This window comes from Idiotropiscis lumnitzeri, chromosome 2 (genome assembly GCF_059441095.1).
Source record: "Idiotropiscis lumnitzeri isolate Australia: NSW breed Sydney's pygmy pipehorse chromosome 2, RoL_Ilum_1.0, whole genome shotgun sequence".
NCBI classification, from domain to species: domain Eukaryota; kingdom Metazoa; phylum Chordata; class Actinopteri; order Syngnathiformes; family Syngnathidae; genus Idiotropiscis; species Idiotropiscis lumnitzeri.
This window is the reverse complement of record NC_142392.1, coordinates 34063616-34088808: the sequence shown is the minus strand read 5'-3', so window position 1 is coordinate 34088808 and position 25193 is coordinate 34063616. Positions and strand designations below refer to the sequence as shown.

At 43.4% G+C, this 25193-nt stretch overlaps 2 protein-coding genes across 2 annotated transcripts in view; one reads left to right on the top strand and one right to left on the bottom strand.

The window, feature by feature from the left end:
• LOC148342366 (uncharacterized) overlaps nt 1-25193 on the top strand; it is a 157941-nt gene that overhangs the window by 4245 nt on the left and 128503 nt on the right. The window lies entirely within an intron of this gene.
• LOC148342368 (uncharacterized) lies at nt 9408-15860 on the bottom strand. Its single transcript, XM_088286055.1, has 3 exons — nt 15856-15860; nt 14014-14806; nt 9408-9590 (listed from the first exon to the last, which is right to left on the bottom strand). Exons 1-3 carry the CDS (start codon nt 15858-15860, stop codon nt 9408-9410), a joined length of 981 nt encoding a protein of 326 aa, XP_088142181.1.

Sequence of the window (25193 nt, the reverse complement as noted above, 5' to 3'; positions counted from 1 at the left end):
TAACCGCGATAACCGGGGGTTCACTGTATTAGTTCAGTGGTTCTCGATTATTTCCTGTCACGCCCCCCCATACCAAGAAGAAAATAGATTTGCGCCCCCCCACCACAATTGTTTTTACATTTCGTACTAATGTACATGTTCTTTGTATTATAAATGTTAGATTGTCAATAAAATATCCCTTAACAAAGACAAATTGATTAAAAAAATCTATCATTTTGAGAACGACTATTGTGAGGATCTCGAAACTCAGCACTCTGTGGTGCGAATATTGATGGGATGATAAATATTTACTATACGTTTTTGTTTAGTTTTTTTTAACTTTATTAACATGAACAAACCAGACAGTTATTAATACATACATAATATAGAAAAGACAAAAAGCCAGGGGGATTTCAAACAAAAATTCTGTATAAATAACATAAAGCAACAGTTTTAATTTGTTGACTATACATTTTTTTTTATGTTTACAATCTGTTTGACGTCAAACCGCTTCGTTGTGATGACGTCAGCCATTTCCGTGTTCCAGCCTGAGAGCGTCTGCTAAAGTGCTAACGTAGCCATCGTCTTATTTTGTTTGGATACGTAATGGTTGCAATACAACATTTCTGTTCGTAGCTGCTGGCTCTCCGCCCGAACGCGGTTTGAGTCAGACTTCTTTTCAAAGTTGAGCGTCCATCGATGCAATTAATTTTAGCGATTAGCGCGCTTAGCGCCTCCTTGCTCGCTCTGCTGCGGCGCAAGACAGCTTGGCGCGGGGCATTTAAGGAGCGGCGAAAGAAATCACTTCCGGGTCAACGAGCGACGGGGCGCCGCTTTTTTTTTGTTAATCAATACTGCGTGAACTCGGGGCACAAACAGCTTTGACGAGCTCAAACTCGCGTTGTCTGAGATCACCTTTTTCGGTCCCAAAACCATGCAAATCATGTTCCCCAGGGTCCCACGTGCCCCCCTCAGCATCACTGGTGTAGCACAATACAAGGCTGCTTGCAAACTTCGTCCAGCAGTTGAAGATGTTGCTCGTACTCTTCTTTTATTCCACAAAGTTCCTCTTTGTACTTGGGTGTCGTTCCTGCACACATTTTCAAACGCCAATCCCAACAAATCCGCACTTGATCTCTACTTGGCGATAACTCGTGTGCTTCTCTTTGTTCGACGAGATGAAAGAAAGATGGCATAGTTTTTTTAGAGCAGCGCTGAATGGATTTCCTACGTGAAAACTGCAGTCTGTTCTGCACTAAAGCGGAAGAATAGAACACACCCCGCTGTGATATGATTGGCTGCTGGCTATGTGGAGCTCTGTCATCAACTCACGCGCCCCCCTTAGCATCGCACCACGCCCCACTATTTGAGAATCGCTGTATTAGTTAGTTAAAAAAGAGGAGCTAAATTATAGTTGACGTGTTCATGGGGATTGAATATGAATCATAAACAGAAGACAAAACCAATTGGCATTGGCATTTGTAAAATATATGTAAAATATTAAGTTTGTGAGCTCTTATGGGAGACGGGGCGAGAGGCGAATGGATTGAAGCTTCCGCCAGTGACCTGTCCAATAGTGTCACCACCACACAGCTGTGCTGGTGGCCGTCCTCGAGGACGTGCGCCTCCCTGTTTCTGACATCATGCGGAACAGTCCGTCAATGAGAAACTGCTAATCAGTATGAGTCGAATCCCCGTTTTTGCATCGATGAAAGAAAATATTGTATTGGATGTAGAAAACGAATTGTTACACTCGCGGGTTCAGAGGGACAAGAGTGCTAATTCACCCGAAAAAGAAAAAAGAACATGGGAAAAATAAATAAAATAAAACAGGGGGAAGCAGTTAATGCAGCAGCCGACGCATGCAGCTCCCATTGCGTCTGCTCTTTCCGTTTCCCCTGCCACAGCAGGCTTGTTGTCCGCACCGGCCGGTCAACAAGGTCACGTAACAGAAGTAGGGGTGGTGGGTGGTTATAGACATGGGTTGTGAGTGGGACGTGCTCTTGCTGTGGGGTCACTGGGTGATGAGCGGTCCAAACCGAGCCACTTCCTGAAATGTACCATCCTGTGGTCCAGCGCCATGCCAGTCACAAAGAGCTCCACTAGCACGGGGGCGCCATCGCTACCCCCTCCTCCGACAACGCTTCTATGGCTTCCAAACGCACAGTTGACCCCCAACGCGACCGGGACCACATTCCACGATAGGGGTGCCCGCGGAGCCTCAGCATTCAAGGACCGGCAAGTCTTGGCATTCAGGTGACGATTGATGGACAACAGTTTTTGATGGTGGAACAAGATATTCCACGCTTTGCAAGCTTCTTCTGCATATCCCAATGAGCAACAATACTGTCATGCTTGTGGGACTCTTGAGATTGGCCAAGTCACTGCCGTGGACCGATTCCGCACCTGTGAAACACTGGAATTCGAGTGGGACTGAATTTGACTGTGCACATCCGGCGGGGAAGCATAAGTTGTCCTCCGTTCCAGTAGACTGGGCAGCTCTGAGACCAGGGTCTCCATCCTCCTGCGGGTGATACGTCCTGTTCCTGCTCTGGTCTGCCCGGTGAAGCCGCCTCCACCCTTTCAAACCACCAATTGGTCCTTTGCATTGAACACTGAGTTCTGATTATTTGGTTTGTCAGGATGCATTCACCCAAAATCGAGGGTCAGAAGTGCGTCTTGCATTAGGATTATGTATTTGTGATGTCTACCGGTGCTGCCTCGCATGTGTGCCTTGCCCCAGAGCAGAGGAAACGGTATGAATTGTCTCTGTTCGCGGAGCCACAAATCACATTAACTATCGGTGCGCATCATCATACTAAAGATTTCGGCCCATTGGTGAAGACTTTTGGCAGAGTTAATTTCAGATGTAGAAACTCCGTCACTAGCAGGTTGTGGTGTTTCAGCACCCATTCCGAATTCTTCTGTTACGGAACATTTTCCGAATTTCTTGACAGTATGGTAGACAGTGAATGGGTCACTCTGAAGCGAAAGCTCTGTTTGCGTCTCTGCCAGAGGGGTTGTGGACCCGGGGTCTGACTGATGTTGTGCTCTGCTCCACAGCTTCTCCAATTTGTTTTTGCTATATCTGCAAAAGTTTTTATATTATCGCGAAAGAAATTAAGTTTGTCATGTCATCATGTTTCAAAACTATGCTTACGGGTTTATAGAAGGTCACAAAAACATGGACCTCTTAAACAGGAAAACGTTAGTTCAGTGGTAAAAGAGTTGTGTCTATGCTGGCAGTTGAGAAGGAAGCCACAAAAACATGCACGTCTTGAACCGTGTTTGACAGGAAACCGTTTAGCTCGCATTTAACAAAAGTGTGACCCAAACATGTCTTGTAAGCTGAAACCGTTCGAACAACAGGAAGCGTGTGGACGGGTGTGATGAAGTCGAAGTGTTCATGTTTTTCCATTCTTTATGAGTTTGCATATACAAATTGCTTTGCTGTGCTTCAATAAAACGCCGCACAGGAGCGGGAACGCTTTTCTCTTTGCCGGACTGCTCCTCCTCAATCTTGGCTGGGTGATTCATTTGTGCAGGCTTGTCTCGTTTTTTTACAATAACTTCTCTGACATATCTTGTTCAAGCAATTCCTTCTGGAATGATTCAAACTGACTCTAAATACTCTGCACACTACGGCAAAAATATCAATGGCGGTTGATAAATTTTAGTGGATAAAACACAAAGGGTTAAGTTTTTTTTTAAAAATCAAGTACGTATTGGTCTTATTTATGAACTTTGTACTGGCTTACAATGGTCTTAAAAAGGGAACACGTCACAACCCCCTTTTCTACCAACAAGCCCAGGAACATTTAGTTCTATCTCGAAATGCAAAATGAAATACTTGTAAACATATTTCACTTGAAGGATTTCTATTCTATCAATGACATAATGTTGCGATGGCCCCCAGTGGCCCCCATTAATAAGTTAGGGTCCCACAACAGGTGTTCCATCAGACGCACACAATAGCCTGTGTGTGCTAACTTCAGCTCGCTTCCATAAACGTCTGTGACTATGTCAGGAATTAAATCGGGCATCAGCCGCAACGTGCTTCCTTTTTAAATGCTCGTTTATCACTGTTGTGCTGCTAAAAGGAGGTTTACATCGTAGGACGTAATTTTGTGAAATGCCCCCATGGTCCGGTCCAAGTTGGGGTCGCACGCATTGCTCCGTGTGCGGCAGGCACAAGTCAAGGTAGCACGGTAGAAACAATATAACTTGACTTGACTTGACCAAACCAAATGTGTGTTTGTCTTTTTGTGTCCTGCAGACGTCAGACAAAATGATCTCCGTTCTGTGAAAGAGGAGCCAGACTTGACTCACATCAAAAAGGAGGAGGAGGAGATCAACAAGTCACCACTGAACGGTGTCCCTATAAAGACTGAAGATGAAAACAAGGGTGAGCGTGAGGACAACAGAGGGGCGGAGCCTACAGGCAGCAACTCAAGTCATCACGTGACAACAGAAGGTGACGAAGACCACTGGGGGCCATCACAAGCACAAAATGAGGACACATTATCATGCTCTCCTGATAATGATGATGATGATGATGGGCAAGCCAAAGGTGAAAGGGCATGTCACACTGACTCATTAACTTCAAAGTTGTCTTTAAAACCGCACACAAGAACACACAGTGGAGAAAAACCCTTTTCCTGCTCAGTTTGTGGCAAGAGTTTCTCTCGAAAGTCAAGTTTAAAAAGGCACGCAAGAACACACAGTGGAGAAAACCCTTTTTCTTGCTCAGTTTGTGGCAAAATCTTCTCTCAAAACGCAACGTTAACAAGTCACACAAGAACACACAGTGGAGAAAAACCTTTTTCCTGCTCAGTTTGTGGCAAAGGATTCTCTCAAAAGTCTCATTTAACAATCCACACAAGAACACACAGTGGAGAAAAACCCTTTTCCTGCTCAGTTTGTGGCAAGAGTTTCTCTCAAAAGTCGCTTTTAACAATCCACACAAGAACACACAGTGGAGAAAAACCCTTTTCCTGCTCAGTTTGTGGCAAAGGATTCTCTCAAAAGGCACATTTAACAATCCACACAACAACACACAGTGGAGAAAAACCCTTTTCCTGCTCAGTTTGTGGCAAGAGTTTCTCTCGAAAGTCGCCTTTAACAATCCACACAAGTGCACACAGTGGAGAAAAACCCTTTTCCTGCTCAGTTTGTGGCAAGAGTTTCTCTCGAAAGTCGCTTTTAACAATCCACACAAGAACACACAGTGGAGAAAAACCCTTTTCCTGCTCAGTTTGTGGCAAAGGATTCTCTCAAAAGGCACATTTAACAATCCACACAACAACACACAGTGGAGAAAAACCCTTTTCCTGCTCAGTTTGTGGCAAAGGATTCTCTAAAAAGGCACATTTAACAAGGCACACAAGAACACACAGTGGTGAAAAACCTTTTTCCTGCTCAATTTGTGGCAAGAGTTTCTCTCGAAAGTCGCATTTAACAATCCACACAAGAAGACACAGTGGTGAAAAACCTTTTTCCTGCTCAGTTTGTGCCAAGAGTTTCTCTCAAAAGTCGCATTTACGAAGCCACACAAGAACACACAATGGAGACAAGCCATTCAGTTGCAGCGTTTGTGCTAAAAAATTCTTTTCTAAAAAGGGTGCTGAGAGACACAATTGTGCTGGTGAGAATTGCAGCGATCCTTGAAGCTTAAAAAAAAGACAACAAAAAACTCAAGGAACTGACTCTTTGTGGTAAGATGTAAATTTTGATTTTGAATAAAATATGATAAATTTAATTTTGCTAAGCTTTTTTATTGACATTAAGCCAATGTGATCCGTGCCAGAAGAAGCAATGTGTCTGAGTGATGATTTGTTTTGGTGTTTACATCAAACATGTAAATAAAATTAATTGCCTTTGCCTGGAACAACATTTGTTAACATTATGCTTTTCAGTTGTGTTTTTAATCGTATTTAATGGAAAAGGTGTGAGAAGAAACTGTGCTTATGAAATCGTTGCCTTCCACAATCATCAATAAAAATCACTTGTTCCACTTGCTCAACTGGCCTTCATTACGCCGTGTGAAAAGGTGAAAAACTAAACTAGAAGTTGAACTATAAAAAGAACAAAGCTCACCCCTATGCTTGGAAGTGGGGTGGTGACTATCCAAGTGGGGGGACTATGCATGAACTTTCGGGTGTGGGTTGCCGCGGTACGCGACCCCTGCATCATAGGACTGGACTTTCTACGAACAGCCCAGTGCGTGCTTGACCTGGGGAGGAACACGTTGGCTTTTCCAGGAGGCCCCACAGTTGAAATGGTGCGCCCTACACAGCCTGAAAAGTCATTCCTTCCGACGTCGAGCGCAGCCATTGCACAGCAGGAGTCTGATCCCACCCATGAACCGCTGGCTCCTATGACTTCTCCACCCACATCAGATGCCCACATTGATGAGCATTCCTCTCCCCCGGCCCCGTGGTCCATGACAGGTGGAGTGGACAGATTGACGGCAGTGCGCGAAGTGTGGAAGCGCAACAGTGATGGTTTAGAACCCAAGCAACAGGACGAGCTGTGGCAACTGTTGTGGGACTTTAAGGACATTTTTGCGCTGACAGAAGAGGAGGTGGGCAGAACAGACTTGGTGCAGCACGAAATTGACACGGGGTATGCACGACCTATCAAAGCACGCCCCCGCCGCCTTCCCCTAGCACATCAGGCAGATGCGGACAGCGCAATTGACGAGATGCTGAAAGCTGGTATCATTGAGCCATCTGACAACCCTTGGGCCTCAGGGGTTGTCAAGGTCAAAAAAAAAAGACAGTGAAGAATAGGTTCTGTGTGGACTATAGACCCTGAAACAGCGTGACCAAGAAAGACTCCTATCCACTGCCCCGCATTGATGAGACTCTGGATCTGGTGTCTGGATCGTCCTGGTTCTCCTCATTAGACCTGCGCAGTGGATATTGACAGGTGCCTCTCAGCTCGGAAATCAGGCCAAAGACTGCTTTCTGTACTGACAAGTGCTGCTTCATGAGAAGAGAGTTTGAGTTCCTGGGACACAAAGTTGGAAGGGAAGGCATTAGCACTTTGGAGAAGAACGTGCGAGTCGTGAGGGACTGGCCTACTCCCAGCAACCCGCGTGAACTGAAGAGCGTCCTTGGGCTGGCATCCTATTACAGGCGATTCGTGCGGGGTTTCTCATGTCTAGCTGCACCGCTTTTCCACCTGCAGCGGAAGGACACTGATTTTGACTGGACTCCCGAGTGCAGACGAGCCTTCAGCTCGCTAAAGAAGGTGCTGACGGAGGCACCCATTCTCGTCCCCCCAGACGCCAACCTGCCGTTTGTCCTGGACACTGATGCCAGCAATGTCGGAATAGGGACGGTTTTGAGTCAAGTGGGGGCAGACGGGGAGAGAGTAGTGGCATACTTCAGCAAAACCTTGAATAAGGCTGAACGGCGTTATTGTGTCACATGAAGGGAACTGCTGGCAATTGTGAGAGCCATTAGCCATTTTCGATATTATCTGTCCTGTTGACCCTTCACTGTACGCACTGACCATGCGGCACTTCAGTGGCTATTGTCTTTTAAGGAGCCTGAAGGACAGATTGCACGCTGGCTTGAAGAACTGGCACCATATGTCTTCCAAGTGGAGCACAGGGCTGGAAATCGCCATGCCAACGCTGACGCTATGTCTCGACGCCCTTGTGCTCTTGCTGGCTGCCGCTTCTGCGAGAACAGAGAAACCCGAGAGAAGGAACTTTGTGGTGATGAGCAAAGTCCCGCGCATGATCATGTCGACCCCGTATGTAGGGAGGTGCAGGTTGTGGAGGCACCTGAATAGAGGAAGCAGCAGCAACAGGATGTTGACCTCCGACCTGTATTGCAGTGAGTTGAGTCAGGTCGAAACCCTAAGTGGGAGGAGGTCGCTGGACACTCGCCTGCCACTAAAGGACTGTGTTCAAAGATTGGGACTCTTTAGGTCAAGGATGGGGTGCTCCAGAGAGCTTGAAAGGAGCCTGTTACTCGGGAGGATAGATGGCAGGTGGTCGTCCCCAGGGCTCTGAGAGAGGCTGTGTTGAAAGCTTCTCATGGGCCTGCAGGGGCAGGACACTTTGGTGTGTCGAAAACACTTCGCAGACTCCGGCAAAGTTTCTATTGTAGCCAACTAAGGCGAGATGTTGAGGACTTTTGTCGCCGGTGTGACCTCTGCACCGCGCACAAGGGTCCACCAGGCCGGTCTCGTGCCCACCTCCAACAGCTAGCAGTGGGCGCTCCTATGGAGAGGATTGCGGTGGACATAATGGGCCCATTTCCACACACTGACAAAGGCAACCGTTATGTCTTAGCTGGTTTGGACTATTTTACGAAATGGCCAGAACCATATGCCATCCCCGACCAAGAAGCAGAGACTGTTGCAGACGCGCTGGTTGAAGGCATGTTTACAAGGTTTGGGGCAGCTGAGGTCATTCACAGCGACCAAGGGAGAAACTTTGAGTCGGCTGTGTTCACTGCAATGTGTAAGCGACTGGGCACGAGGAAAACGCGCACAACACCTCTGCATCCTCAAAGTGATGGGCTCATTGAGCGCTTTAACAGGACCTTGGCAAAAGAACTCTCAATTCTCATAGCGGAGCACCAACGAGATTGGGACAGGCATCTCCCTCCCTGTACAGGATTCCACTTCATGTACACCTGCCCTGCTCATGATGGGGCGTGAGCTACGGACACCGGTGGAAATGGCTTTTGGCAGACCCCTGATACAACAGCCGAGCCACCAGGATCAGAGTATGACAGGAGACTTCAAGAAAGGTTGGAGTCAGCACGTGTCTTTGCTCGCGACCATTTACAGAAGGCAGGTGTAAGGCAGAAAAGGAATTATGACATGAAGGCCAGAGGGACGGACTTTAAGGCTGGAGACCTGGTTTGGGTGTCCAGCCCAAAAAGGAAAAAGGGCAGGTGTCCTAAATTGGACAGGCACTGGGCGGGGCCGTGTGGCATGCTGGAGAGGATCGGAGAGGTGGTGTATAGGGTTCAGCTGCCACCTGGTGGCAGACGGGTAGCGCTCCACAGAGACAGACTGGCCCTATATAGAGGTGGTGCCGTTCCACAGCAGCAGTCTGGGTCGCGGACACACTCACAGTGGGTTTCGAATCCCAACCCTCTAAGACGGCGGATTGTACCTCCACTCCCACCCCCACAGGCGGCTCCAGTTGAGGACTCATCGCCTGATGCTACACTGGCTGTTCCGAGCGGACATGGCTTGGGGCGGCCTCAGCGACAGAGGAGACCACCGGGTCACCTCAGTGACTTTGTTGAATGACGCCCTCGGGACGAGGTTCTTGATAAAGGGGAGGGCAGTGTAACGACTTTATAAATAGTTCAAGGGTTCTGTGTTTTCCTCTTTTCTGTGGAGGCTGTGAAGGCAGCAGGGGTGTGAACGTTATGTTGTTGTCGTTGTTGTTGTTGTTAAATCACTCGAGGCGCCTGAGGATAATCCTCAGAAGCGCTAGACTTGCGTGTGGGAGTAGCGGGGGGAATGGGTGACGTAGAGTTGGGGGCAAGAGATGACGGGGTGATAGTTATAGATGAAGTGGGGACGCTACGACTGGCCCGTGCCACCCGTGCAGGCGGAGAGAGCCCAAACAGATTCTGCAGACGAAGCCTTGTATGTCCATTGAATATCGGGACAGGCCGGAGCAGCTCCTGTGGAACCCCCGTCGACAGGCGGCACAGTCGATGTCGCCCGCCATAAGAAGAAGAGATCAGAGATGCAGGACGGGCAATGCAGCTCCGATAAGGGGAAAGGGCGCCTCCCACGACGCGAGTCTGAGTGTAGTAGCCAGGATTCGCAGGGCTCCTCCATGAAGAAGCCCTTCGCGGGACACCTCGAGAAGGTTCCTGGTCTTTGTCCCGCTGTTGTTGTCGTTGTGTTTGGTTGTGGTCTGATCGGCGTGGTTGCGGCCAACAGCAGCCGTTTTTGGCTTAATAATGGATGGATGGACAAATTGGCCTGACTTATTATACAACGTTACAGTATTTTTTGTTCAGCGCTCAACAACAACTTACGTCATCAACAAGTTACCCAGGGGGCACCACTGCATTCTCAATGAGAAACGACTACAATGAACACATCACATCTGTTAAAACCGAAGAACAAAGTTGAACCTTGATTGAACTCGAAAGGAGTAACACCGAGTGCCTGTTGAAGTAACTATTCCAGACCACGCCCATAATGGCATAAAAATGATGTATGAGTTAGTGAAGGACGTGTTTGTTGAAAAGTAGTTATATTACATTTGGAAGCAGATATTAACAAAGGAAAAACGACTGGTTATTTGAGTTTCATTTTAAAAAATAAATTCCCAAATTGAAATACAGCTCGTTTGTTTTCTGAAACAAGGAAGGAAACGTCTCAAAACAGCTTGAATTTAAAATTTTGTTTCGACTACGAAAATAGAATATAACATGAGCAAAAATGGAAAAACGGCTTTTCTATTTATTTGAGATTCCCGGAAGTGGACAGAGAGGGACAAATTGAAAGACCGCAATTGCGTTTTCTCGCCTGTAGGTGACAATGTTTTCCACAGTTTTGAATGGGTGAAGACTGGTTTTCTCCCCATCCACTGTTTAATAGACAACGACTTTTAACCTTTGTGGTATATTATTGTTGTTGATGTGCGGGTCTGGCCCAGCTTCCCTCCGGACAGGTCGACAAGCAAGGCTGGAGTGGTGATATAAAAAAACTTCTGAGACACTCCGGTGGTTGGAAAAAGATTGTATTGGTAAAACCCTCAAGGACGAGAACAGATGTGGACTCCCCTTATGTTGCTCCTCGGCGCCATCTCGTCAAACCCGGGACCCATTCCTGTATATCCATCCCTTGATAAGTCGGGGACCCCTGTCGAAATCCCTGACCTGACATAAACTATGTTGAGGCCCACTGCATTAGAATCGTAACTCATTGTAGTGGCGGCTCAACGCAAGATTATACATTCACCAGACCAACAGTTGCGCTATGTTAGAAGTAGAAATGAAGAATTATTCCCGTCCATAAGTTACAACGTATGGAAATACAAACGTAAAATGTTGTTGGGTTTCTCACCTGTTTCACATTCTTCACTTTGCCAGCTTTCTTGTTTGTCACTTTTTCCTGTTTGCTTGTGTTTTGGGTTGCGATTTTTGATTGGCTCTCTTCATCATTGAGGTCAGCGTCGATCTGGAGGAACTCAGTGTCGGTGTAATGTGTGCAAAAATATACTTTATTTCTAAAGGGCATTTCACGTATATGGGTTTAAACTTGAATTGCTGTCTGTTTTGTTTTTTCAGCGTTACCAGTTTACATAAAATACACTAAATCCATCAAAGGCTATTAATTACATAAATCCTACAATAAAGCATAACTTTAACTCTATTGATGAAAGTAAAGTTTAATTTAGGCTATTAAGTAACTCAGTGGTGGGCCTTCAAGGCCTTCTCTGTTGGCCAAACAATCAATAATAAAAAAATTATCATAATCATCGCATTGGTGTCATATTATAGCTGAGCGTTTTATTTTTAGGTGAGAGTTTTGAATCTCATCAGAATTCCGCTCGCTCGTGTTGCCGGGCAGGTTTCACATATATTTCACATCTTTTCTGTCAAAGTCAATGAGCTTTCATATTTGTTCGATGGTTGCGATAGCCAATCAGATCACGAGTTGGTTACAGTGAGCCTTCTCGCTGGCCTTATGCTGAGGGTGATGAACGCGTTTTGTGATTGGATACTCACTCGTGAGGGGGCAGCACTATGCCGAATCAACACATTGAAAGTCGTAATTGGCGACCGTTCGAAAATCTAAAATATATTCTTGCTTTTTTTTAAACCACAATGGCCGAAGGAGGGAAAAGTGTGGATTTAATTGCAGATACACTTGCAAGGACATTTTCAAGTCAGACCTTTCAAGAGAAGCTATATCGTCCAACACTCACTCAGTGGTGCGGGAGTGTGTTTCTGGATATTATTTGTCCAGCCGTGGTGTCATAAATGTTGGTATTTTGATGGGGATTCATTCAAGTAGGACGAAGTAGGACTTCTTTGAAGGCACAGGTGTGAAATGCACTGAAGTAACTTAAAAAGTAAAATAAAATTACGATTGTTTAAGAATGTGCAAGAAAGAACTCAATCTGATCGAAATTTTGTGCTTTGACAAATGTTGAAAATAATGATATTTTCCAGGAGGTATTTATTTCTTTGTTGTTTATTCATTCTATTCTATACTTATTTCAATATTTGAGTATTATTTTTCTTTCAGTATGTAGTATATTTTGTCTTTGAAGTGTGGGTCCTTGCTGCCTTCCGGACAGACAGCCGAGCAAGGCTGGATTGGTGATGGAAAAGAACTGGTTCAAAAAAGATTTTATTCTCGTCACATGCTGATGTCAAAAGAAGTCTCCCCAAAAACGTGCGAGCCCCCTCTCAGACATTCCCTTCTTACAGGGAATGCCCAAATAGGACATGAATATCTAATTTTCCCTTGTTGCATATGCATTCCCATCCCGCTGGTCTTCGGGATTTCCCTCCAAAAGTCCCCCAGAGGGAGAGCAGATGCGTCTCCCCGTTGATACGACCAGTCTACTCGTGACCACCTTAAATTACTTCCATACCCTGGAAGGTCACTGACCTGGCGAGAGAATTGCCCCCACCATAAACAATGCTCAGGCCTATTTTCTCTCAGGGCAGTATCTGGTTACATCGGAACTTCAGAACCAAGACTGGTCACTTCTGTGAGCTCCAGTCCCTTCATAGTTTCATAAAGAGAGTTACTTCCCAGATGTAGATTAGGCCATTTAAAAATACATACATTTTGAAAAAATGTATTTCAATGTATATTTAAGATTGCTTATATAATACTACATTATTTATTCAATTATTTTAATATGCAAAATTATATCAATATTGATTTAAACCTTTTTATTTCACACTTGAATATTTCTTAACATATTTGTTCATTTGAATATGTATGCAATTTAAATTATTCCATCCATCCAGCCATTTTCTGCCGCTCATCCAGGGTCGGGTTATTGAATTAATTTTTTAGTATTTTTTATAATTCAATATTTATTTCAAGATCAGGACTCTTCTCAATGAGTTCAATATTTATAAAATGTTTTATATTTCTTATTAATTAAATTAGGTCTGTAAGTGAGTGCCAATTTTAATATTTCCCTATTTCATTATATGAATAATCCAATGTATAAAAAATATAATATAGCATGGAAAAAAAATATTTGGTATATTTGACAAAATGATAGTTTTTCCAAAGTGAGATTCTGCTTAGCAACAAACCCCAAACACTTGATAGAGCTCAACCTAGAAAGTGTATTTAGCCAGTCAGAAATGTATTCGGAAAGCATAATATTAAATGTATGTGAGGGGATATTTGAAGAGTTTGAGTTATGTTCAATGGACCATACATATACGAGCAAGCCAAACACACCGAGAAAACAAGCGCTGACTCCAGTCGCCATCAAGTTGCCAACTCCTGACATTCCAAAACCTTTGAGAGAAACTGAGACTATTTGCGTTTCTCTTTCTTGTTCTTTTTATAGTTCAACAACTAGTTTAGTTTTTCACCTTTTCACACAGCGTAATGAAGGCCAGTTGAGCAATTGGAACACATGATTTTATTGATGATTGTGGAAGGCAACGATTTCATAAGCACAGTTTCTTCTCACACCTTTTCCATTAGGTACGATTAAAAAGACAACTGAAAAGCATAACGTTAACAAATGTTGTTCCAGGCAAAGACAATTAATTTCATTAATCATGTTTGATATGAAAACAAAAAAAAGATCATCACTCAGACACGTTGCTTCTTCTGACACTGATCACATTGGCTTTGTGTCAATAAAAAAGCTTTGCAAAATTGAATTTATCATATTTCATTCAAAATCACATTTACATCTTACCACAAAGAGTCAGTTCCTTCAGTTTTTTGTTTTATTTTTTTTAAGCTTCAAGGATCGCTGCTATTCTCACCAGCACAATTGTGTCTCGCAGCACCCTTTTTAGAAAATATTTTTTTAGCACAAACGCTGCAACTGAATGGCTTTTCTCCACTGTGTGTTCTTGTGTGGTTTCGTAAATGCGACTTTTGAGAGAACCTCTTGGCACAAACTGAGCAGGAAAAAGGGTTTTCTCCACTGTGCATTCTTGTGTGACTTGTTAAATTTGACTTTTGAGAGAAGCATTTACCACAAACTGAGCAAGAAAAAGGATTTTCTCCAGTGTGTGTTCTTGTGTGACTTGTTAAATTTGACTTTACATAGAAGCATTTTCCACAAACTGAGCAGGAAAAAGGGTTTTCTCCACTGTGCATTCTTGTGTGACTTGTTAAATTTGACTTTTGAGAATAGCTTTTACCACAAACTGAGCAAGAAAAAGGGTTTTCACCACTGTGTGTTCTTGTGTGTGCTTTTAAACTTGGCTTTTGAGAGAAGCATTTTCCACAAACTGAGCAGGAAAAAGGTTTTTCTCCACTGTGCGCTCTTGTGTGGATTGTTAAATTTTTCTTTTGAGAGAAACTCTTGCCACAAACTGAGCAGGAAAAAGGTTTTTCTCCACTGTGCGCTCTTGTGTGGATTGTTAAATTTGTCTTTTGAGAGAAACTCTTGCCACAAACTGAGCAGGAAAAAGGTTTTTCTCCACTGTGTGTTCTTGTGTGGGTTGTTAAATTTGTCTTTTGAGAGAAACTCTTGCCACAAACTGAGCAGGAAAAAGGTTTTTCTCCACTGTGTGTTCTTGTGTGTTCTGTTAAATTTCCCTTTTGAGAGAAGCATTTTCCACAAACTGAACAAGAAAAAGGTTTTTCACCACTGTGTGTTTTTCTGTGTCCTTTTAAAGACAGCTTTGAAGTGAATGAGTCAGTGTGACGTGCCCTTTCACCTTTAGCTTGCCCATCATCATCATCATCATTGTCATGAGCGTCTGATAATGTGTCCTCACTATGTGCTTGTGATGGCCCCCAGTGGTCTTCATCACCTTCTGTTACGTGATGACTTGAACTGTTGCTTGGAGGCTCCGCCCCTCTTTTGTCCTCACTCTCATCCTTGTTTTCATCGTCAGTCTTTATAGGGACAACGTTCACTGGTGACTTGTTGATCTGCTCCCCCTCCTTTTTGATGCGAGTCAGGTCTGGCACCTCTTTCACAGAACGGAGATATTTTTCACTGACGTCTGCAGGACACAAAAAGACAAACACACATTTGGTTTGATCAAGTCAAAGCTCATGCAGCGACTTTCCCATGCCCCACTTCTCATCAACAACAAGGCTGTGGAGGTGGTCAGCAGCACCAAGTTCCTAGGGGTGCACATCACAGACAAACTCACCTGGTCTGTGAACACTGCATCACTGGTGAAGAGGGCACAGCAGCGCCTGTACTTCCTGCGGAGGATGAGGAGAGCCCACCTGCCCCCACCCACCCTCATCACATTCTACAGAAGCACCATAGAGAGCATCCTGACTAACTGTATCTCTGTGTGGTGTGGAGGCTGCAGTGCCTCCGACTGGAGTAGTGTGAGGAGGGTGGTGAGGACAGCAGAGAAAATCATCGGGACTTCTCTCCCCTCCAGTCAGGACATTGGCCAGAAGCGCTGCCTATCCCGAGCCAAAAACATCATTAGGGACCCCTCTCACCCCCATCATGGACTGTTCACTCTGCTAGCCTCTGGGAAGAGGTACTGCAGTGTGCGGTGCAGGACCACCAGGTTCTGCAACATCTTTGTCCCCCTAGCCATTAGACTGTTAAACGGTCAATCACACATATAGCAAGCCTACCCAGCTGTTACCCCCCCACTTGCGTGTTTCACTCTACAAACTTTCTATTTTTTTGCACTGTTGTACATAAAATCCCTTTTCTATATTCCTACTCAATACGACATATTTATATCTGTATATTTATGGAACCTGTGCGGGTCAGATGTATCGACATTTCGTTCTGTATACATGTGTACAAGAATGACAATAAAGTATATCTGAATCTGAATCTGAATCTATTGTTTCTACAGTGCGGCACAGTGGCCTGTGTGGAGTTTGCATGTCCGCCCCGTGCCTGCGTGGGTTTCCTCCGGGTACTCCGGTTTTCTCCCACATTCCAAAAACATGCATGGCAGGCCGATTGAACACTCTAAATTGCCCCTATAAAATCCTCGCTCTTCCTCTACGCCGTTCTACACTCGCAAGATGCAAACTACCAAAGCCACGTGTTACGCCTCATCCGAGTGCACTTTCAGATGTAAGTACAAGTTATTTACATGTAATATTAAGACAGCACTCATGAGAAATATTGGGCAGCAATGTTTGGATATTTAGCTCCAGATTAAGATAATTTAATTAGTTGCGATATCGGCCAAATATAACTAATGTAGCTCTAAGAACTATTGCATAGGAGGTACGGCTGAAACATTTGAATTGTCTTATTTCTGCATGTTAGCATTATTTTATTTAATCTTTTCCTTATGTTTTAGGGAGCAAGGAGATGACCGCGCTGATCAAGCTGCGCGGGGAGTACGACAGCCTCTTTACGGGGGCCAAGTTCTCCGCAGCCACAGCATGGAGGCAAAAATACAATTTCTATCGGGAAAAATATTTGACGGGTTATTGTCTTATTTATTTCCATCCATTTAAACTCAAAATATCAAAAAGAAAACGCATAAAAATGGTGAGACCCACTATAGCAATTTTATTCCATTCATCAGCCATTTGTGTTTGAATTAGATTTGCGCTAACACGCAGCTGTTTATTCTAGCACAGAATGTGCCCTGTATAAATTCCATGTACCCCCGACAATGTGCTCCCCAATTACTGATATTAATGAATAATATAATCTGCATGTTACCCATAACACCAGGATTTCTGACTAATGTTTGCATCTTTTTTTATCCTTTTTTTCAACCTTTATTTTTGCATGCATTTTTATTTATTTAATACAGGACCATCGTGAAAAAACTTGAGCTGCAGGGCAAAGTGACGCCCCTGCAGGCAAAAAAAAATGGGGTAATTTAAAAATGAAGTATAAAGTATGGAAGTCCACATTTTTTTTCTTGTGTGTGAAAATGAAGATATAATTGTTTTATCTTTTTGCTTCTTTTCAGATAAAGGATTGCAAAAACCCAGGGATTGGCGAAGGGTGGCAGGGAGAGCTACTGCCGATACTTGGCCCTGGTTCGAACTTATGGATGGAGTGCTCGGACAGAGTCCATCACCCCCCCTGTCCTAATTGCCTCATTCCCTGAGGAAAGACCAGGGCCAAGTCAGGCCATCCCTGAAGAAATACCAGGGCCAAGTCGGGCCAGGGTGATGCAAGAGGCGGAGGAGGAGGAGGAAGAAGAAGAAGAAGAAGAAGTAGAAGAAGAAGAAGAGCGAGGCCAACAGCCGGAGCAACGACAGAGAGGGAGAAAGCGAAGGAGAGAGGATGAAATTATCAGACTTTACAGACTCGATTTAGCAATGCGGAGACAGGAATTGGAGAGACAGAGGTTGGCAGAGGAGGGAAGGGCAACTGAGAGGAGGGAGACGAAGGTTTTTCAGTTTAATGAAAAAAATGATTGATCAAAATAAAAATCAATGCTTGGTGTTCAAGACTAAAATTTAGATAACATTCATTTAAAATTAAACAAAAACCGGGATACTTTCAAAACAGATGAACTAGTTTGTATCCCAGTCACACCTTGAGATCAGCTTCTTCAGACAAAAGTGAAAAAGCCCAGGTTTTTGAAAGACCAAAACCTTTACAATAATATGAAGACTCCACCATGTCTGTTTTGCTTACAAACTATTAATTCATTGAAAAACTGGTGGACAAACAAGGCATAAATTAAGTACATCATAACTCACAGTAACTATTCACAGTAAATAAAAAGCATTCCCCAGTTCATAACTGTTGCAGGATAAACCTGAGTGTGTCAGTGCTGTTTTGCCAATTTTCGCCTGAGCAGGGACTCATTTGGAGCATGGATGGAACCTTTCTTCCAGGACCCATGACATGGATGGGGCACGAGCAAGAGTCCTGATTTTCCTCTCGTGACTTGAAGTGGGGCATCATACCAGTTGCAGTGTCCACTACATCATCCATTACGTGGGGGTTTGCAGGGATGGTTGGGACAATAGATGGCTGCCATGTCACTCCAAAAGATGGGATAGATTTATTAACCATTCATTACATTGTATATTAATCTATTTTTCCATCTTCTCATATTTTGCCATGTTTGTGTGTCTGTGCTCTTTGATGATTCAGTTAAAGATTATTTTGTGCCAAAGGTGTGGTGCACCTCCAGGGTGTGGAAAAAGATGGCCCGGAATCTCACCTTCATCATTCCAAAGGCACGCTCAATAATAGAGCGTGCCTTGGAATGATGAACGTTGAAGCGCCGGGCCCCCACGCCCTGCACCGGCCGCTTGTAAGGAGTGATGACGGGGAGTGGTCGCTGGAGGTACGGATACCCTCCATCTGCCAAGATGAAGTGCCCTGGAGGAGGATACAACCCTCTTTGGTAAAGGGGGCTGTGGCGGAGGACCCTGGAGTCGTGGACTGATCCAGGCCAGCCCATGTAGATGTCCAGAAAGCGACTCTGATGGTCACACACAGCTTGCATAATTATGCTGCTGAAAAGCTCGCGGTTCTTATAAGTCGTGACCATCAAGGTCACTTGGAGGCTTGATTCGGACATGACAACCATCTATTGCTCCAGCAACTTTTGCAAATGCATGGTGCCTCGCCAGCCCTGCAAATCCCTGGGTCACTGCCTGAAGGTCTCCTGCAGTGTTGGGGAAGTGGATGACTCTGTGGCGAAGAGCCACCACTTCCCCAGTGACCCGGTGGATGATGTAGTGGGCAGTGGACCGCGGCATCCCAAATGCTCGTGCCACCACCCGATATGATGCCCCACTCGCCAGCCAGAAGAGAAAGACAAGGACCTCTATCTCGACACTCCATCCATGTCGTCGGTCTTGGTCCAGGAGGTTCAGCAACACTCTGAATAAGTCCCTGCTCAGGCGAAAGTCTGTTTGGAGATCCTCTCCATTGAAAAAACAATCCAACACTGGCACACCCAGGTTTATCCTGCAGTATGGACTTCTTGGCTGTTAATGTTTTGAATAAAAAAAAACAAAACATGAACGCATTAATTATTGTACTTGTTTCGTTTGCTTGCATCATTCCTACAGTATCACCAACTTAATTTTAATAACTCTGGCCCTAAACTCTCTAGTGGTATTCTGGTGTTTTGCCATATGTACAAACTAATCACGGGGACAATAAAGCCGTCACAAGTATCTAAATTCATAAAAACTCTTTCAGAATGTATATAATTACATCATTTCCATTCGATATTTGTTCTATTATGAAGTTAACACATGTACTATTGAAGTTGTACTACTGATGTTTTTAGCTCATCTGTAACCATCACGTTATAACCCTATTGACCTGTCAATGTTGGTAATAGTGTGAAAATGCTGATAGACGGATTTAGAACTTACTTCATTCCTTCGATAAAGGACAACTCTGCGATGGGAAAGCGTGATCCTCCTCTCCTCAAGAACAAAATGGAAATAAACCAAAAAGTGAAATAAAATGAAGAAAAGTTCGGGTTCCATCGTTTAAAATTAAATGATACAAATGTTTTGCTAAGCCGATGCCTTCGGTCTGGCGCTCGTCGCAGATTATCCATTGATTATCCAAGCCGTTCATAAATCCACCACAAATACGTATCACCTGTGTCGAACAGAGGAGCAAAGTACATGGGGGCGTAACGTAAATGTTGCGCCAAGCGGCCTTGGCTCCATGGAAACGAAGACCAATTCCAAGGCTGGATTCGAAGGTCGCACGTGACAGCGTGAATTTGGAAAGTGACGTCATGCGGCCGAAAAAGCAGCCTTCGGAGGTCGCAGCCTGTTAATTTGGACACGGCCATATTCTTGCTTTTTTTAAACCACAATGGCCGAAGGAGGGAAAAGTGTGGATTTAATTTCAGATCCACTTGCAAGGACATTTTCAAGTCGGACCTTTCAAGAGAAGCTATATCGTCCAACACTCACTCAGTGGTGCGGAAGTGTGTTTCTGGATATTATTTGTCCAGCTGTGGTGTCATAAATGATGGTATTTTGATGCGGATTCATTCAAGTAGGACAGAGTAGGACTTCACTGAAGGCACCTTAAATGACTCTCATACCCTGGAAGGTCACTGACCTGGCGAGAGAATTGCCCCCACCATAAACAATGCTCAGGCCTATTTTCTCTCAGGGCAGTATCTGGTTACATCGGAACTTCAGAACCAAGACTGGTCACTTCTGTGAGCTCCAGTCCCTTCATAGTTTCATAAAGAGAATTACTTCCCAGATCTATATTAGGCCATTTAAAAATACATGACTTTTTTTTATTTCAATGTATATTTAAGCTTGCTGATGTAATACTACAATATTTATTCAATTTAAATTATTCCATCCATCCAGCCATTTTCTGCCGCTCATCCGGGGTCGGGTTATTGAATTAATTTTTTAAGTATTTTTTATAATTCAATATTTATTTCAAGATCAGGACTCTTCTCAAATAGTTCAATATTTATAAAATGTTTCTATATTTGTTATTAATTGAATTAAGTCTGTATGTGATTCCCCATTTTACATTTTAATATTTTCCCATTTCACTATAAAAATAATCCAATGTATAAAAAATATAATACAGCATGAAAAAAAATATTTGGTTATATTTGACAAAATGATAGTTTTCCCGAAGTGAGATTCTGCTTCGCAACAAACCCCAAACGATTGATAGAGCTCAACCTAGAAAGTGTATTTGGGCAGTCAGAAATTTATTCAGAAAGCGAAATATTAAATGTATCTGAGGGGATATTTGAAGAGTTTGAGTTTTGTTCAATGGACCATACATATACGAGCCAGCCAAACACAGCGAGAAAACCAGCGCTGACTCCAGTCGCCATCAAGTTGCCAACTCCTGACATACCAAAACCTTTAAGAGAAACTGAGACTATTTGCGTTTCTCTTTCGTGTTCTTTTTATAGTTCAACTTCTAGTTCAGTTTTTCACCTTTTCACACAGCGTAATGAAGGCCAGCTGAGCAAGTGGAACAAGTGATTTTATAAATGATTGTGGAAGGCACCGATTTCATAAGCACCGTTTCTTCTCACACCTTTTCCATTAGGTACGATTAAAAAGACAACTGAAAAGCATAACGTTAACAAATGTTGTTCCAGGCAAAGGCAATTAATTTCCTTTACATGTTTGATGTAAACACACAAAACAAATCATGATCACTCAGACACATTGCTTCTTCTGGCACAGATCACATTGGCTTAATGTCAATAAAAAAGCTTTGCAAAATTCAATATATCATATTTTATTCAAAATCAAAATTTACATCTTACCACAAAGAGTCAGTTCCTTCAGTTATTTGTTTTCTTTTTTTTAAGCTTCAAGGATTGCTGCTTTTCTCACCAGCACAATTGTGACTCTCCGCATATTGTTTAGTGGAGAATTTTTTAGCACAAACGCTGCAACTGAATGTCTTGTCTCCACTGTGCTTTCTTGTGTGACTTGTTAAATTTGATTTTCGAGAAAAGCTTTTACCACAAACCAAGCAGGAAAATGGTTTTTCTACAGTGTGTGTTCTTGTGTGAATTATTAAATGAGACTTTTGAGAGAAGCTTTTGCCACAAACTGAGCAGGAAAAAGGTTTTTCTCCACTGTGTGTTCTTGTGTGGATTGTTAAATCAAACTTTTGAGAGAAGCTTTTACCACAAACCAAGCAGGAAAATGTTTTTTCTCCAGTGTGTGTTCTTGTGTGGATTGTTAAATTTGCCTTATGAGAGAAGCATTTTCCACAAACTGAGCAGGAAAGAGGTTTTTCTCCAGTGTGCGTTCTTGTGTGGATTGTTAAACTTGAATTTTGAGAGAAGCATTTTCCACAAACTGAGCAGGAAAAAGGTTTTTCTCCACTGTGCGTTCTTGTGTGGATTGTTAAACTTGAATTTTGAGAGAAGCTTTTACCACAAACCAAGCAGGAAAATGTTTTTTCTCCAGTGTGTGTTCTTGTGTGAATTATTAAATATGACTTTCGAGAGTAACTTTTGCCACAAACTGAGCAGGAAAAAGGTTTTTCTCCAGTGTGCGTTCTTGTGTGGATTGTTAAACTTGAATTTTGAGAGAAGCATTTTCCACAAACTGAGCAGGAAAAAGGTTTTTTCTCCAGTGTGCGTTCTTGTGTGGATTGTTAAACTTGAATTTTGAGGGAAGCTTTTACCACAAACTGAGCAGGAAAAAGGTTTTTCTCCACTGTGCGTTCTTACGTGCCCTTTTAAAGACAGCTTTGAAGTGAATGAGTCAGTGTGACATGCCCTTTCACCTTTGGCTTGCCCATCATCATCATCATCATCGTCATGATCGTCTGATAATGTGTCCTCATTATGTACTTGTGATGGCCCCCAGTGGTCTTCATCACCTTCTGTTGTCACATGATGACTTGAGCTGATGCTTGTCGGCTCCGCCCCTCTCTTGTCCTCACTCTCATCCTTGTTTTCATCTTCAGTCTTTATAGAGACAATGTTCACTGGTGACTTGTTGATCTCCTCCTCCTCCTTCTCCTCCTCCTTTTTAATGTGAGTCAAGTCTGGCTCCTCTTTCACAGAACGGAGATCGTTTTCACTGACGTCTGTAGGACACAAAAAGACAAATTTGGTTTGGTCAAATCAAAGGTCAGGCGGCGACTTTGTTTTATATTGTTTCTACCGTGCTACCTTGACTTGTGCCTGCCGCACACGGAGCAATGCGTGCGACCCCAACTTGGACCGGACCATGGGGGCATTTCACAAAATTACGTCCTACGATGTAAACCTCCTTTTAGCCGCACAACTGTGATAAACGAGCATTTAAAAAGGAAGCACGTTGCGGCTGATGCCCGATTTCATTCCTGACATAGTCACAGACGTTTCTGGAACCCCTCTCCCATCAGAAAAGTGCAAGAAATACCTGAAAACACAAATAGCACAAGAAGACTGTATCAGCATGCCAGACACAGAGGTTCAGGCACAGGAACCCGTCGAGGCGCATCAACAGATCCACACTAATGCTCGACAGTGGGTGACAGAAATATGTGAGGAGATCAGGTCACTTGCCATGGCTGAGGGGGACAGGGATAACATCCACTTCCTCCCTGAGATTATTCCCCACATCATCAGACTGGGAAGTTACTTACCACTCTGGACAGGAGTAATGGTCCCTCTCTTCCGGAGTACCAGCATCACTGCAAGTTCGGCAGCTGTTGAAGCAGAGTTCAAAAACATAAAAAATGGGCTTTTCAAGCATGAAAGCCTTCTCAATCGTGTTGACCGTTTCGTTGCTCATCATCATGCCTTCATTGAGGGAAACGTGGAATTCTGCTGCAAAACAAAAAAGCTGATGTAGGTTATGTCTTAAGACCTGACGATGCCTCTACTACTTCTCATACTGAGGAAAAAATATATTAAAAAATTATGTTGACCTCTGTGATGAGTCTGATGTTGCTACAGTATTCATACTACTGAAGTTGAGAAATGGAGAGGCTTAGTGGATTGACACCGACCTAGGTATGAGTTGAACAGAAGTTGCCCTGCTGGAAATTCCCAGAAGTCTGATGCTGACAGTTTACTTTTAGAGCAGTCATATCATCTCGAAGAGGATTCTCTAGGACATTATGTGGCATATTGCAGGAGGGCTGCTTTTGACTGGGAGATGCACAATGACCTGGAAAGTAGAGTGAAAGCAGCATCAGAAAAGACAAAGAGCTTCACAAAGCAGTGATTGCTTAATTGTTGAAATGTAAATAGTTTGGGGTTTTGTTTGTTGCTGTTTTCTTTACACATAAAGCTATCGTTTCACCCAAGGTTTCTCTGCAGGCTCTCATCAATTACACACGGACTGTTTTTATATTAATTCAGTTGTTCTCAAATGAGGGAATGCTTCATCGAGGGGTGTCTTTAAGTTGTTTTTATTTCAAAAAGTTCAACGGATATGTTTCAGCCTCACGTCTACTATAATTTTAAGAAATAATCACATAGCTTTAATGACTACTGATGAAATAAATGAATGAGCAGTAGAACAACACTATTAAAAGAAATAAGACCGAATTTAAAGTAATTTACAGCAGTGAAAACAGGAAGGTTTTAAGATTACTGTATGCTAGCAAAAAAGCTACAACAGTGAGTGTGACATGTTTACCTGAAGTTCGTCCGGCAACAGTTGCTTTCCAGGATCATGAAGAATGTAAAATGCGCAAAAACATACAAAACATCAGTTCATTCCAGGAACTAGTTTATAACCTGGAATTAATAACAAATACGAGTGATTCAAGTGATTGACTGAACGCGGTAGCGCGATACAGAGCTCCTTGTTCGACAGCAAAACAAAACAAACTGACGCTGGCGTGTTCCTGTTTGTGACGTCACCGCGTGAATTAAAACGTGTAATATCTTTCGAACCGGAGCAGCACAAACGAAAATTTTAACAGCACAAACGGGCACAAACGTAGCACAAACGAATGGCACCATTCCCAAGTCAATCGGATGAAAATGGGGGGCTGGGTGACGTCACACTCGAAATAAAACAAAGTGTAATATCTTTCGAACCGAAGCAGCACAAACGAAAATTTTAACAGCACAAACGGGCACAAACGCAGCACAAACGAAACAAACTATTTCCACCTATTTTTGCAACAAATGGGGGGCCAACTTCACGCAGGTCTGTGGAAGGCACCGATTTCATAAGCACCGTTTCTTCTCACACCTTTTCCATTAAGTACGATTAAAAAGACAACTGAAAAGCATAACGTTAACAAATGTTGTTCTAGGCAAAGGCAATTAATTTCATTTATAATGTTTGATATGAAAACAAAAAAAAACGATCATCATCACTCAGACACAATGGTTCTTCTGGCACTGATCACATTGGCATTAAGTCAATAAAAGAGCTTTGAAAAATTCAATTTTTCATATTTTATTCAAAATCAAAATTTACATCTTACCACAAAGAGTCAGTTCCTTCAGTTTTTTTTGTCTTTTTTTAAGCTTCAAGGATCGCAGCAATTCTCGCCAGCACAATCGTGTCTCTCAGCTTCCGGTTTCGTGGCAAATGTTTTAGAACAAACGCTGCAACTGAATGGCTTGTCTCCATTGTGTGTTCTTGTGTGGCTTCGTAAACTTGACCTCACAGAGAAGCCTTTGCCACAA